The 16,039-nt window shown below is 41.5% G+C and overlaps 1 protein-coding gene across 1 annotated transcript in view; it reads left to right on the top strand.

Annotated features, from left to right (window-relative positions):
• The window catches only part of SYNJ2 (synaptojanin 2), a 71,157-nt gene that overhangs the window by 41,334 nt on the left and 13,784 nt on the right, over positions 1-16,039 (top strand). The window contains exons 10-20 of the mRNA XM_074166094.1: positions 342-423; positions 638-787; positions 885-1,050; positions 2,347-2,538; positions 4,591-4,675; positions 5,903-6,043; positions 8,883-9,075; positions 10,803-10,961; positions 11,183-11,339; positions 12,772-12,889; positions 15,414-15,632. Of these exons, the coding sequence (XP_074022195.1) occupies positions 342-423; positions 638-787; positions 885-1,050; positions 2,347-2,538; positions 4,591-4,675; positions 5,903-6,043; positions 8,883-9,075; positions 10,803-10,961; positions 11,183-11,339; positions 12,772-12,889; positions 15,414-15,632 (1,662 nt within the window). The remainder of the gene's footprint in view (positions 1-341; positions 424-637; positions 788-884; positions 1,051-2,346; positions 2,539-4,590; positions 4,676-5,902; positions 6,044-8,882; positions 9,076-10,802; positions 10,962-11,182; positions 11,340-12,771; positions 12,890-15,413; positions 15,633-16,039) is intronic.

Here is a 16,039-nt window from a genome sequence, read left to right as displayed (position 1 = left end):
TTCTTGGTGTGTTTGGACCATGACCGTAAATGACCATCTTGAAATACAGCTTTGAGACAAAATGTAGTCTTGGTACTAAATAGATTATTTGGCTTACCTGCATCTCCATTGTTTGGAATCTGCAAAATTGCCAGTGCGTGCTAATACAGTGTTGCAGATCTAATCAAGTAATTAGATATGTTAATAGAATACATTATGCACAGTGTGCTTGCAGTGTCAAAATGTGGGTGGGTATATTCAGGTGGAACATTTGATGATCTTATTCAATCAACTCATGATTAGATGCTATTTTAAAATATACCTTTTTCTTTCCTCCCTTCTCTTGTGTTTGGTTACCAAAGTCTGCAGACAGGTACTTTTCGAATGAATTGTGTGGACTGCCTGGATCGTACTAATAGTGTACAGTCCTTCATTGCACTGGAGGTGAGTTTGTCAGAGGACCTTTCGTGGATGCCTGTAGTGCACGGGAAAGACAGGGAAGAGGGCATAAGCCTCAGTTAAAATAGTCTGTCTTGCCAGCTCTATGATGCAGAATGGTGGTGGCTGGAATACCTAAACTGGGGATAAAAAGCAAAAAAAAACCCAACGTCTAAGAACAGTGGTGATGTTGTGTTTTCTCCTCCTGTACTTAATCCAGATCCTGCTTGCTCAATTAGAGAGCCTTGGGTTGAACTCTAAATCTATAATTGAGCGCTTTGTGGAATCCTACAAAGTGATGTGGACTCTCAACGGTCATAACCTGAGCAGAGTATTTACTGGCAGCCGTGCCCTTGAGGGGAAGCACAAGGTAAAGAAAAATGGCAAAACTGTTTATTCACAAGTACAGAAAGATGTCCAATTTACTCTTCAGTGTCACTTGCACTGATGATTCCTCTCTGACATAGGTTGGGAAACTCAAGGATGGTGCCCGCTCTGTGTCTCGCACCATTCAGTCAAATTTCTTCGATGCAGTAAAGCAGGAGGCCATCGAGTTGCTGCTCATGGGTGACTTTTTCAGTGAGGAATATGCAGACAAGGGCAAGATGCTCATGGATCACACTGCGCTGCTGGGTAAGGCCAGTGCAAATCCTTCGCTTTTCTTTTGTGTCTGTTTTGACTTGTCAGATATAAGCAATGGCATCCTTTTGAAAAAAAATCAAAAAACAAGATGCTTTTGCACAAATCTGTTGTTTAAAACACTGCTTTCAAGTGACCATAGCACAACTCTGCCTGTTTTAATTCCACTGTGCTTATTTCTCATGTTTTGTTTTGGACTTCTGAGTATGTTTCTCTGCTCTTTGATGATAACCTCCTCTGACAGTTTAGAGGAGTTGGACCAGAGGGAAAGATTTTAGGGCTATATTCCCAGTCTGGTCCTGTCTGAGTTTGTCTTGAGGAAGTCTCTTGAGCTCATATTTTTTATCTCCTTAGTTTTGTCACAGCAGTTAAAAGCAGTTTGCACATGCTTTTAGCCATTTGTATCTTTAAAGACACATTTATGTTGTTATGTTGGTTCATTCCCTGTTTTACTCCAGGGCCCTGATAGTCCATAACATATACACATTTGTTTGCACCCATCTAGAGTAAACCAACTTACCTCTCTCTGAGGAGATACTTGTGTGCAAAATATAGGATAATTGCACCCTCAAGCAGTATCAGGTGGTCAGTTTGCTCGAGAACTACTGGATTTTAGTAAGATAGATGTGAACCTTTCAGCACCTCTTCAGTCCAGGGGCTGTTCCCTGATGAGGACGAGGAAAATATAGATAGTTTCTCTATGCCTGACTGCCAATGCAAATCAGGTAGTTAAAGATTAAGGTTACCTCAGTTGCTCACACAAAAAAAGCACACTGCTAATCTTCTATATTCATCGAAAATAAGTGAATATAGCAGTTGTCTGTGAGGAGTTCTGACCATGCTAGAGAGCCATGACAGTGCTAGTTTTGGACTGATGTGAGACTGTGTTGCTCTCTGCCTTTCTCTCCACGCTCTAAACTTCTTAGGGCTTCAATTTAAGTCATAACTTGTGACATGCTTGATTGCTGTAGGCTAAACTGAAAAGATTAAGGGAGGAAAAAGAATTTGTTTGCTTATTACTTGAAGAAGTGCAGGAAAATGTATGCTGAAAGTGAGTGACCAGCCCTTCACAAGCTTTCAAAGGGTGCTTGGTTTCTGGAAGAGAAATTGCTGATGTCAATCCCAGTTATCTTGTAGTTATTGCCACTGGAGTTATTCCTCAGCTTTCGTGTTGTTGCTGCTAGGGCAATGTCATTATTGCAGTGACTGTGTTGCTGCTGTCTGTATACTTTCTGTCCTTTTACAGCATATTCTTCTTTTACACATCCTCTTTCTCCCCTCTTCTGTCAGTAACTCCAAGTATTTTGAAGGCCATGTCAGAACGTCAGTTTGAATTCACAAGCTTCAAGCGTGTTCGTGTTGCCACGGGAACATGGAACGTGAACGGAGGGAAGCAGTTTCGAAGCAACATCCTCGGTACCAGTGAGCTGACAGACTGGCTGCTGGATTCTCCCAAGCTCTCTGGAGTTTCTGAATTTCAGGGTAAGACTTCACAGTCAAAATGCGTAAGCAATATTTCCTGGCATCTCTAGAGACAGTGAGTTAGGACACAAGATTTGACCAGTTGTTCCTTTCAAAGGCGGTGCACCTTGGAGGGCATTTTCTGTCAGTTCTTAGGGGTGTATTCAGCTCCATGTAGGCTTGTGCTGCCTCCCTGCAGCAGTGGAATGGTGTGTGAATGCCTCCTGACAGTCAGAGCAACTCCTGAGTCTGTACCATGGGACTGTTTTGAACCTTTAGGTCAGAATTCAGAGATCTCGTTCACGCCGTCGTGGAGTGTATCTGCCTGTTCTGCATCCCGTATTTCATTTTCTTCTTCTGTATCTCTGTTCTTTGTTCTTCATTGTGAGCAGGAGCTACATGGTTAGGCACCCTCAGAATGTCTCCTTGGTCTTTGTAGCTAAACATATCTGTGGGGTTTTTTTGGTTGTTTTTTTGTTGTTGTTGTTTTGGTTTTTTTTTTTTTTTAGCAGTATAGAAAGCTCTTGTGCTTGTGGCTTGCTTGAGTTGGCTGCTGAACTTCTTATTTACAGAACAAAGTCAGGTATTGTAATAGATTTACAGACTTTATTAAGGAAAATGAGAACTCAATGATCTGTCATTTAAAAATTGAGTGGTTGTAAACTATGGCAAAACCTGTGCTTTTGTTGTTACATTTAAACATTTAGCTTCCTCCAGGCACCACAGGGATAGTCCTATGCCTAACCTTGAAGCTCAGGAATTCCTTCCTCAAATCCTTGGCTACTTACACAAGTTGTCTTGTTTGAACCCTTAGTGCTTGAGTGCATGGATACGTGATTAGGTGCAGACCACTGTACTCTGAGCAGCGCAGGTGGGTGATTGGTCCAGTCTGTTTCAAAAACAGTTTAGATGTGTTAGCGCGTGACTATGCCCATGATATTGATATCTGTTGAGAGCCTGTCATGTGCTAGCCTTGCCAGGCCTTCCCCTGAGAGAGCCGGAGGAGCAGGACTACGTGGTACAGGTGACCATAACATGATAGGTCTAAGCAGGTTCTGGAAGAGAGCTGAGTTACGTGAACGGGCAGAGCTAGGGTACGACCATGCAAATGTCTTTGCTCATGGTAATGTCAGTGCAGTAGCTACATAAATGGGTAAGTGTTCAAAGATAAATATCCCAAATTATTAGTAGGAAATACACATGTGACAGTGCCTGTCACGGTAAGCCAGTGAAGAAGGCTGGCTGTCGTGTGGTAGTTCCACCCTTGTGTCTCCAGAGAGTTGCTGTATATTTTATTGTTCTTTCTGTTCTTATTTTCTGAGGCAGATCTGATTTAGGTCTTTGTGTTGAATTAAGTTACTGTTACCTTGGCTGTATGACAATTTTTAAAAAAATAAAATCCCTTTAGGCAACAGACAGACCTGATGGGTCAACAGATACACTTCACACAACTATATGAGAGCGTTTGATCTTTGGTGTTTTACCAGGGTTCCGGGGAAGGGAGGGTGACTGTGCTCTAAAGTGACCTAACCTAACCTTAAGTGCGGGGGTGATCTAAGAAGAACTCAGAAGAAACTTTGAAGGCTTCCTTAAACTAGTAGATAAATTTACTAAAGGCATTGAGGTGGAAAAGTGACACACTGGTGTGTGGACAGTAAGTTCAGTTACATAGGAATCAGTGTCGAAAAGGCAAAGCATGTTGGGTAAAATGACAAGTGGGTGAAAGATGGTGGGTAGTGAGATGGTGTGGCTTTAGTGATGAGTGGGGTGAGAGAGGGAGAACATTGAATATTTTCTCATCTTAACATTGCTACAATATAGTGCTCTGTTCTGAACTGCTTCCTGCAAGAGAGCTGGAGACCAACTGGTGGGAGAAAAGCAGGAAAAAAATTCAGAGGAACTGCAGGGGTTGTTTTGTCAGATTAGATTAAAGGAGCTATGAATATGTATAGCTTGGCAGGGGACACACAAGATAGAACTACAGGAATGATCTCTGACAGAAATTAGAAAACAAGTCGTTAGAAGAAGCAACAAAATAGTAACTCTTGTATGACTTTTCCCTCTTGCTAACAGATGATGAGAGCTGCCCTCCTGACATATTTGCAGTAGGATTTGAAGAGATGGTTGAACTAAATGCAGGGAATATTGTGAATGCCAGGTAGGTAAAAAATGCCCCAAAATAAGAAAAAAAACCCCCAGCACACAACTCAAAAACCAAAACCCCGACCTAAAAAGAGCACCCTCTCCCCTAAAGGAACTGGCCAAACCAGAGTTGTTCTTCTTTATGGTCAGATGTATAGAATACAGAATACTTCCTTCCAAGTCTGTTGCTTGTAATCATAGCTGGAAATATGTTTGCCATTAACAAATGGCCCTGGGGTGGTGTTGAAACTGCTGTTTCTCTGTGAACTTCTGTACAGTAGAATACACTGTGTTTTCTAAGTCTCTTAAGTCTATGTGTCAGCAGAGAAGAATTCTGATGATTGACACTTATTTAATGCTTGTCCTTAAATCTCTGTCTGATGTTGGAAAAATGAGTGTAGCGACTACAAACATAATTGGCATTCATGTGGGAAATCTGAAATGAACAAAATGTCTCTGTGGCTAATTGTATTTCTGAAAATTATGGCTAGAGAAGGAGTTAAAGGCAAAGCCTGAGCTTGGCATGCCAGCATCTACAGTAGGCTTTGGTGTATACCAATCTTTTTGAATCTGAGTCGGGGTGGAATCCTGAAGATAATATTTCCAATGCCGATTCATAAGGCTGACCTGTTAGTTGTCTGTTTAGGGAATGACAAGTTACAGCAGTGCTTAGCATGGTTGTGGGCTGGCGGTATATCTGCATGTATCAGTTGACTTTGGAGGCAAGAAAAAGCTAGGTCTGCAGAAGCGAAGGTATAAGCACCCACCCACAAACCTTCAGCTAAGAACAGCCAACAGCTGTGAGGAGCAAGTCATCTCCCAGTCAGAGAAGATCCAGAGAAGATCTCCACTGTGAGCACAAGAAATCTTACAAGTCGTGAGATTAACATGGATTTTTGGTTTTATGGTTCTGATTACTACCATCAATTTCCATTTATCCCCAGTGAACGGGGGTATCAAACATCATGTGAGCATGGATCTTTCTAAGTGCAGTAGACAAAATCCTTCTTGCGTCCAGAAGCAGGATAACCATATTTCTGCACTGTGCCTGGGCTTATTGACCCTGCTAACTCAGGGCTGGCTTGCAAGGAGGTATTATCTGTCTCTGCCGTGCATCCTACAGCACTTCCAGTCCTACAGCCTAATGGGATGCCTGTAAACCCAAGGCATAGTTAATATGCTCATTTAATTGACTGTATGTGGTTTGGTTTGGTTCCATTAAATGATTTTATGTTTGTTCCAGTACAACGAATAGAAAAACGTGGGGAGAGCAGCTTCAAAAAGCTATTTCCAGGACTCATCGCTACATTCAGCTGACATCAGCACAGCTTGTTGGTGTTTGTCTTTTCATCTTTGTACGACCGTACCACGTCCCCTTCATCAGGTAAAAAAACCACAAACCAAAAACAAAGGAAAAAAAACCCAACCTGTGTCTTCAGTAACATCTACTGTTGGAGTGTGGTCAGAGAGGGTTGGAGTGATTTTTCAACTTGTTGGGAATCATGCAAACCAGGATTCTGGTCTCTGTTTAGTGTGGGAGAGAGATATGTTTCCAGGTGGCAGTAGTCTGGAGTCCATCCTCCATCCTGGCAAAGGCCAGGCAGCCCCAGTATCTTCTTCCAGTTCAGCTGAGAAGCTGGGCATGCTCCAGGTGTGCAGTCAGGGTGTAGCACCTTGGGTGCTGTCTTTCTGGAAAAGGAATGACCTGAGCAAGTAAGTCCAAGACTGTTCGGAGCACCAAGTGAAAGCAAACGTCTGCCTCTGCCTAAAGAGCAGGTTTTACCTTCAATCTCTCTCCTTAGTGTTTCCATATGGAAACAGGGCTGGCTGCAGACATGAAAAGACTGGTGGAAAAGGTGGAAAGGGGGGGTGGGAGAAAGAGAGCTAATTTTGCCCCCTGACATTTTATGGAACTGAGAGCTATAAGGGCCCATGAAGTGTTTGTCTCTCCCAGATGTCACAAGAACAGAACTATGTGCCTCGTTGGGAGGGTGCAGAGCTGTGTGTCCTCAGCTTACTAGCACCAATGTCCCTGGAGACTGACCAAACTCCTCTTGCCCCATGAAGATTACCAAGCCACAGGGATATCTGCATTAAAATGCCTTTGCTGCGGGCAAGAATTATGCAGGCTAAGTGTAAATGGGTAGGAAATGAACGATTAGCCAAAACTAACTTTGGGCATCTGTCTGACCTTAAAGTCTGGAGTGATCCGAACAGAGCCCTCTACTCCATATTAGGGACACTGGTTGGCCACTGCATTTAGTGATTAAAATATCAAAAGCTGCCTCTTTTTTCCCTCTGATCTCATATCTACTGAGAAGATCAGTGCAGAGCTTGAGCAACATCAAGTGGTGTTGGCTAGGCAGAGTAATGCAATCCAGGTAATCGTGCCGGTCTGGCACTGCTGCCTTTCCAGTAACCTTTCTTCAACATGATTTTTAAAAGTTAGATATTTTTGCTGTTACGAAGCAGTCCAGAGGAGAAGTGTTTCAATCAGTTTTTGACTTTTCACCTGGCTTACAACAAATTTGAGTAATCCAGCAGGAAGTGCATGGTTTAAATGGAAATCAGAAGCAGAACAGAACAGTGGCTCCACTGCAGCTGTCATCTGCTAGGCATTGGATGTAACTCTCTGAAACTCAAGAGAAAAAGGGAAGGGTTTGATTTTAGTGACCAAGTTTCATCATTTAATGTTAATGTGCTGCTGCATGTTATGTGAGCGTAATCGAACCTAACCTGGATGCCTGTGTAGTTTCTCCCATGTCTAGAAAAGGAAGACAAAAATGATCAGAAGTGCAAAAAAAGGCTTCTGTGCTTACAGAGACTGAAGAGATTAAGCCAGAAGTTAGAGAACAGAGAAATAAAATGATGGAATAACTGAAGCTTATACAGCAGTGAAAGGATTGATGAAATCCGAGCAGTTGAATGTAAAGTGGGTTATCTCAACATAACCTTTGCCATGAATGCCAGTCAGATCAATGTCAGTCAGCAGTGAGGTAGGCAGGCAGCAGGAAGGGGGAACTCCTTAGAGTGAAGAGACTGACTATGTGCTTCTTCCAGAGTGCTTAAAACCCATCTTTTCATAGAAAGCACTGACGCTTCTGTTTTGCCTCCCTGAGGGTGTCTTCTGATGGTTTTCTGCAGTCAGGAAAAGAGAGGAAAATAAAGAGGGAGAAAAAAGATAGAAAAGATGTGGGAGGATGGGGGGCAAAAAGGGAGCCTGTAGTGGCTCATCATTCATCATTCTTGCATCATTCAGATCATGAACGCCTGACAATAACTCAAATCAGACTTAGTGGTTTTCTGCCTGCCCCTTGCTTAAAGCCAGTAATATTCTAGTCCAGATCTGCTTGTCTTCTATCTGGAAAGCAAAATTTTTCTCACTGGGAAGGACATGCATGGTGCTGGGGTAGGTTACAACAATGATCTCATCATTTGCTTATCTGATCAGACAGGCATGCTTTATTCTCGGAGTAGACTGGCTATTTGGGAAAAATTATCCTGGGAGCAGGTGGTCAGCTTTGCCAAGACATCTTTCTGTAGTAAAGTGTATGCTAAGCATGACATTGAAATACTATGTAATTACCAACATGGAGGCCCTAAGCAATTTGCCATCAGTACAGAACTCATCTGAGGAGCTAGGTATAAATAGTTGTATCCAGTAATCACTGATTTTGTTGCATCTGATTTAACAAATTATGGGCTATGATCTGTTGCTCTTTAATTGACTGAAAAATCAGGCACCAACTGCAAAGTTTGGTTTCAGCACGTAGTAACACTAACTAAATTGTTAGCTGTCTGAAAAGCAGATTCCTGTACATTCAAAAGTAAAAGGAAATGTAAAATTAGTCATTGTCATTATTTTAAAGATCATGGTAGAGGTAAACTTCAAAAGTATTGTCTGTAGAAATTCCCAATATTTCAGAAAGAATGTCCCTTCCAAACAATACAGCAAGACAAGAAGAGGAGGAAAAGACTTTAAAATAGTTTTATTTCTATACTATTGTACTATACTTTGTATGAAACATAAGTACATGAATGTAGTCACAAAACTTTGCAGCCTAGAAGATGGTACCTAAAACAGCAAGCTTTCTGGATGGGAGAAGACATGGCATTGTAAACTGGCTTTTTCTTTATGTTGCAAAGTTAATTGAAAGTTTGCCCCCTGCAGCCCTTCACTCTCTTCTCTTTCCATTTTTATTTTATTTTTTTTTTAAATACAGGGATGTAGCAATAGACACCGTGAAGACAGGAATGGGAGGAAAAGCTGGAAATAAAGGAGCAGTGAGCATTCGTTTTCAGTTCTATAGTACCAGTTTCTGCTTTATATGCAGTCACTTAACTGCTGGGCAGACTCAGGTGAAAGAGAGGAATGAAGATTATAAAGAAATCACACAGAAACTCAGCTTCCCAATGGTAAGTGTAGGTGTAAGTATGCTAAAAACATCAGAGATAAAGGCTGTATCTTCACATTATGAAAGCGGGTCTCAGACTGTCTTTGATGACAGGCCATCAAAGAAGTCATGTCAGTGCTATGGAGAATGGGCATAAAAGAAAATGGTAAAGAAAATTATAAAATAAAAAAAAAAGGAAGCATTTTTCACAAGAGACAAGAATCTTGCTTTACAAAAGTTCTACACCTTTCAAAAAATATAGTTGCTGCAGTGCTTGAAAAGTCCTCTCCTTGGAGCAGTTTTCAAGTCCATCTTTTGGAATGTTTGTAACTTAACTGACAAATCTGTAAGGCCTCATGGGTAAGATCTTGGTGACTGGTGTTAGAGCTGGAGAGCATGGTATTGATAGCTCTTGCTGGCACTAGTTAGTAAGGGTTCCTAAAAGACCATGCGTGCCACTCCGTACATCAGTGCTTTAGCTGCTCCTGGCTGGGTATGATATATCAGTTCTTGGTCACTGATACAGTACTTTCTTTTCCCTTCGTTTTGTCCTCATGAATGTGTCACTGTCAAGGAACTGCCGGCTTTTCTCAGAGCGTGGCAAGTAGGCACTATTGGTCTGTATGAATAACTTTTCCCCTAAATGGTGTCAAATCAATCCCCCTAGTGTTTTATTTCACACTTGTCTCCTCAGGCCTGTAGGTAACCCATGGGATTTGGTGACAGTTCCTCTTTGCTTCCCTTAATGTTGATTGCTTTAATTTCCACAATGCCTTCTTTCTCAGATGTCTCTGGAGAGGTCCTAAACCCGGGAGGGAATGGACCAGTTTGTGTATTCTGGTTAGTCAGCAAAAAAAGGCATTTAGGTTGCAAAGCATAAAATGTTAACTCCCTGTTGTTTGCAAGGTTTAGAGGCTTGGTACATGCAGCATATCAATCAGATGTTTTATATAAGGATTAATACTGATAGTTTGGGTGTCCTGCATAGAATATCTGTTCCAAATGGCCATAAAATTGTGTTTGTGGTGGTTTTTCCTTCTAATACCTCATTAACTATTTTATGTCCTTTACATTTACAATACCTCGATGTACCTAGTGTGTATAGTACATATAAAGAGTGCCCTCTAGTGCCAGTCATAGCTCCGGAACATCTCCTGTACGAATCTCTGGGTTTTACAGGTTTATAGTTTAACTGAAAAAATAATTAAAAAAAAAAACAACCCAAACTGGTTTGAGAATAGGATGTTAAGCTTAGAACTGGAGTGAATTTTCATTGACATTTTATTTCAATACATTTACAAAATTATAACGTGCACATAAGATCGAATTTGAAGCTTGTTCTTACTCAGGACCTTTGTTGCTGAATGTGCCTCGGTAGAAGAAGCATATTTTGTGTTGCATTTAAGAGTACGTAAATATATGTCTGTGAAATGTGTTAGGGAAACAAACATATTTTTAGTATTCATGAAAACCAAGTTGTGAATATAAAGCTGGGGTCGCAACTTAGACATCCCTTCAGGTAACAGGGGTCAGAGTCTGACACTCTTGCTTAGAAAATTCAGCTCAGCAAAATGCAAGAGACAGTGAAGGAACCATTCAATATTAGCACAAGATGGATTTTGACAAGTAGAATGTGGCAAGTGTGTCCCGTATTTAGTAACTCACACTGAGTTGTACATTTCAGTGCATATAAAAGGTGTTTTCATTGATGTGAGTTAACACTAACAATATTCTGTACCTCTGAACTAGGGGCGGAGCGTATTCTCACATGACTATGTCTTCTGGTGTGGCGATTTTAACTATCGCATTGACCTAACATATGAGGAAGTCTTCTATTTTCTCAAACGGCAAGACTGGAAGACACTTTTGGAGTTTGATCAACTACAACAGCAAAAATCCAGTGGAAAAGTAAGGCATTGTTTCCCGTTTTCTTGAATACCTGCAAGTTGGCTTGGTCTAATTCCTTGAGAGAGTAAAGAAGTTGCATTTTCAGACCTTTGTTTGTAATACATGAATATAGTAATTTGTTTAAAAATCAGAATGTTGTTTGTTTGCAAGGATGTTGATACGTCACAATGGCACCTACTTCATCGGTAACTTAATCACAGAGATGGTATTCCTTTTCATAGATTTTTAAAGACTTCCATGAAGGGACTATTAATTTTGGACCAACATACAAATATGACGTTGGCTCAGAGGCTTATGATACAAGTGACAAGTGCAGAACCCCGGCTTGGACTGACAGAGTGCTTTGGTGGAGAAAGAAATTGCCTTTTGAAAAAACAGGTGCGTAGGTTGTTTCCTCCTCTTTTACCTGAAAGTTGTTTTAGGTTTCATCCAGAACCCACATAAGGGGATTTAATCTAGTGAATGGTGAGGAAGGGAGTTACGAGCCGAGATCTGTACCGTAGGCTTCGTCAAATTGCAGGGGCTTTACTCAAACCAATGTTCTTTTGGCTTCACCGAAATAACTTGCAGAGATAGAGTGAGCCCTTTCTCCTTGAGCATGTGAAGAAAGGCTTCATGCTACAGACTGGAAAGGTGCTGGGAGCTCACCGAGGAACTGAAAACAATCCACTGTAACAATCTAGAAATTATTCTGTTGCTTTTCAACAGAATCATTAGTCCACAAAAAGTTCCCGTGTTGTAACGACTAGATTGTTGTAACTGTTGTCCTCAGAAGATGTATAAGTACTTTTGTGTAATTTCTTCTGCCTAGGTAATTCTTAGGAATATTTCTGCTAGTATCTGGAAGTGGGGGAGATTTCATTAATTAGTGCTTATAAAGTACTTTGAGATCATGAGTGGCCAGGACAACAGAAGGACTGTTTTCACTTGTTATTCAAAAGTTACAATAACAAAATAAAAAGTATTTCTTTGTGTATCCGGGGACAGTTTTCATAACCGTTCTCTCATCGGCAGGTACATCTGTCTCCCAATATTTATAAAATCCTCTCCTTTACTGCAGGTGTCGAGGCTCTTCTGCCTCTCAGCTCTAATTGTTTTGCCTTGCTTCTTTTTGCTCCTATAGAGGACTGTTTGCTTTCCGAGAAGAAAGTGTAGTCCCAGTGTGATTGATTAGGCAGAAATGCCATATTCCATATTAACTCAATTTCAACTCCACAGAAAAGAAATACAGTTATCCACTAGCCCAAACAGCAACCTAAAAACTTTCCTGTTATTGACAGCAATATAATATCTCACTCTGGCGTAACGTCTGGAGCACTTTCTGTCACCTTAATGCACTGCAAAGGAAGTATTTGAAGGTTGGATTTGCATGGGGTTGCTTTATCCTCTCTCTTGTGTATTATCTCTCCAAACCCTATGTATTATTCAGACTTGCAGTGTATTTTCCAGGTACGATATCTGTCTCTATGTTCAATAATGAGACAGGAGGAAAAATACTGATATAACTGCCTGTCAACCCAGATTGTCCAGCTAATTGATTGGGTAACATTTGGGTTAACCGTTTTGCAGGTGTCTTATTCTGGTGATCCTCACTCTCCATTGCACTCCCTGTCCTTTCTGTATCTTTTTTTCCTAGGCTATAACTTGTAAATCCTTTAGGATACAAGCTCTTCTTTGAACGGTGTATACAAGAACAAATAATACCCACCTCCTGCTACTAGGGTCTATGAAGTACATCCTAAGAAATATCTTTTAACTGTTAGAAAAACTAGCTTTGAGTGAGTTTTAAATCATGTTTTGTTCTGCATAGCTGGAGAGATCAATCTTCTAGACAGTGATCTGAATGCTGAAACTAAAGTCAGGCACACCTGGACCCCTGGAGCCTTGATGTACTATGGGAGAGCGGAACTGCAAGCATCTGACCACAGGTAAAGTCCTAAGCAAATAATCAGAGAAAGGCCCACTACGTTAGAATGTGTCATACTGAATTACACCTTCAGAGCTGAGGGACTGACTCTGACTGTAACAGGAATTACACGCTTATTCTGTGTTCATTATCCATTTGGGGGTGGGTTTTTTTTTTCCTCTCATACTGAGTTTTATACCAGGGGAGGCAGCATCTGTGGTCCTGTTTTGATTTCTGCTGCATGGTGATCTCAGGAAGGGTTGGGTAATTTGCAGCAACAGGTATAGAAAACTGAGGGCTTTCTGTTGCTTGGTTTTGGAAAGCTCTCATACCAAAACAAGCCGTTTTGATGGACTTCCACTCAGCTTGCTGTGGGAGAGGAGGAGGTTGGAACTGTGTGGCCTGCAGAGTAGTAAGCCACATACATAGGGCCAGGTGTGACCTCTTCAGAGTAGTGATGTGTTGGGCTCCTGGGCTTCCCTTAGAAGTTGCGATAGGAGGAGGAGTTCAAAACCAAAGACCAGTGCCTCTGGTTGGCCCATATAATTAACTTCTCTTTAGAAGTATGAATGACCTTTCTGTGTTAAACTCGTCACTGCTTCACTTCTCTGAAACAAATTCTGTAATAAATCCGCCTTGAAAGCTCCCTTGCACTCAGAATAATCTTTGTCTCACCCATTGCATGCCCTATGGAAATGCTGCAATGTTGTTCCTCAGAGCAACACTCAGTGAGTTGCACGCAAGGACTGTTCTGTGTTCCTCCAGCAATGGAAGAACATGCCTCTTGCAATCAATTTCTCTTGTGTCAAGGCTTTGACATTGCTGTGTTCCACAAAGCGCAGTGGAACTGCTGCACTCATTATATAGGACCCTGAGGATGCAACCTGTGAAACATGGCAGTTGTACATTGGGTTTCTACTTCAGCAAACTTGGCTGCAAAAGCTGCTTTTTAATTACAGTCGGCAGGTTTGCTTTCCCAAGGTTTGTGCTGGAAAAAGGGCTTAGCTGTATCTTTGTGACATATGGAAATGCGTTATGATTCACAGTGCTTGTAGAAATAGTTATCACTTCCTATATGTTTTAAGGGTTTTTTTTCCCTTTACTATTCCTTTCTAGCTCTGCTGTTGTTGCCCTCATATGTTCTGGTAATGTGTGTTCCAGAGCCTGCTTTATTGCAAGTAGGAGGCAGCAATTTTGACATGGTTAGAAGAGCGGCCACCCCAGTTACTGCTCTGTGTGTATCTGCAGGTGAAAATCTGAGCATGTGGAGTGCATCCACTGAGATGAGACAAGCTTTACCCTTTCAGACAGCTTTCTCGATTTTATTGAGATCTAACACACAGAAGAAATGGCTGAAGAAGCAAGTTTACAGTGTTGGCTGCTTATAATGTGATGGATAGACATATGTTTGCTACATAACCACATTATACACTTAGAGTACCTTGTCCTTAGTTTTTGGAAGAAGACATCGTTATGTGGCCTTGTCTAACAGAAAATAATATATTGCCTTCACAATCTATAGATGTTTTGGGAGACAGATGTTTGATAACGACTGCAGTATCCTGGTTTTTTTAGCCTGCAGGTTTGCCAGAAATGCTACACAGAATTGTTACTCGAATTCCTTTGTGGTGTGTCCTCACTGTAACATTCAGCTAATGCAGGGCTGGTAAATATAAATAACAGTGCTCAAGGCATGATCTTCCACTGCAGGAAAAATGAAACGATCCGCCAGACTCTGGACTTCTGGGTTCTATTGCCAGCCATAGGCCTTTTTTGCACTGAGACCTTAAGGAATTTGTTCTGCTTCTCTTTCTGTGTAGAACATACATAATAATCACTTTCTTCTAAGGTGGAGCAGGCTTAATTAAATATTTGCAATCAGATTTGACATCGTGGTTTAACCCCAGCGAGCAACTAGGACCATGCAGCTGCTTGCTTACTCCTCTCCCACCTACCCCCCAGTAGGGTGGGGAGAAGAGGGAGAAAAAGAGAGGAAAGGGAAAAAAGCTCGTGGGTTGATATAAAGACAGTTTAATAGAACAGTAACGGAAGAGGAAAATAACAACAATAACAATGGTAAAAGAATATACAAAATGAAGTGATACGACGCAAGTCACTGTCATCACTGGATGATCGGCTGCCCAGCCTGTCCTGAGCAGCGATTGCGCATTCCCACCACCCTGGCCAACCCCCATTTCTATACTGAGCGTGATGTCTATGGTATGGAATATTCCTTTGGCCAGCTTGTCCTCTCTGTGCTCCCTCTCAGCTACTATGGGGAGCTGAAGAAGTCCTTGACTATCGTAAACATCACAACAACGAAACCAATATGTTATCAACATAATTCTTATACTAAATTCAAAACATAGCAGCTACTAGAAAGAAAATTAACTCTGTTCCAGCTGAAACCAGGACAACTGTCCTTCGCAGAACTGAGTGCTTACCTGTCCTACTGCTTGACATTGATTTTAATTTTATATAAGGACTTCCTATTGGGTGATGCTGATCTTAATTTTAAATAAGCATTTCTCTTTTGTTTCATGTAGGCCAGTGTTAGCTATTGTAGAAGTGGAAGTTCAGGAAGTTAATGAAGCTGCCCGTGAGAGTGTCTTCCAGGAAGTGTCGTCTTTCCAGGGACCGCTGGATGCCACAGTAGTGGTAAATCTGCTATCACCAACGCCTGAGGAGAAAAACGAATTTCCTGAGGACTTGCGTACAGAGCTGATGCAAATGTTTGAGGATTATGGCACTGTTGTTCTGGTCAGGTAAGTTTGGGATCTAAAATGTCATGTCACCTATTCAAAAACACAGACTAGAAATTCCCTTTTTGTCCTGACAGAATTAACTTTGTATTAGAAAGTAGTATGCTGAATTCCTTTACTGCATCTTGAATTCTTCATTAGAAATTGAATACAAGTGTTTTGAATATCTTCTACCTCTCGTCAACCTGCTAAAGAGATAGTCTAACAGCTCTCGTGGCTGAGTGGAGGAGAATTTTATTCACTACAGCACCATAAAGCAGAGGCTTTGATGTGAATCATCACCTTTAGCTTCAGGCCTCGTTTCCATGCATTGCTTCTGCTGGTGGGTCCTCAGGCCCTGCTCCACTTCCAGCGAGGAGGGCTGCTCCCTTCCAGCACTCTTTCACGCTCACTAGGATTTCCTGGTTGGT

This window comes from Numenius arquata, chromosome 2 (genome assembly GCF_964106895.1).
Source record: "Numenius arquata chromosome 2, bNumArq3.hap1.1, whole genome shotgun sequence".
Lineage (NCBI taxonomy): Eukaryota > Metazoa > Chordata > Aves > Charadriiformes > Scolopacidae > Numenius > Numenius arquata.
Note: the sequence above shows the minus strand (reverse complement) of the source record. Positions and strands in the feature narration are given on the sequence as shown.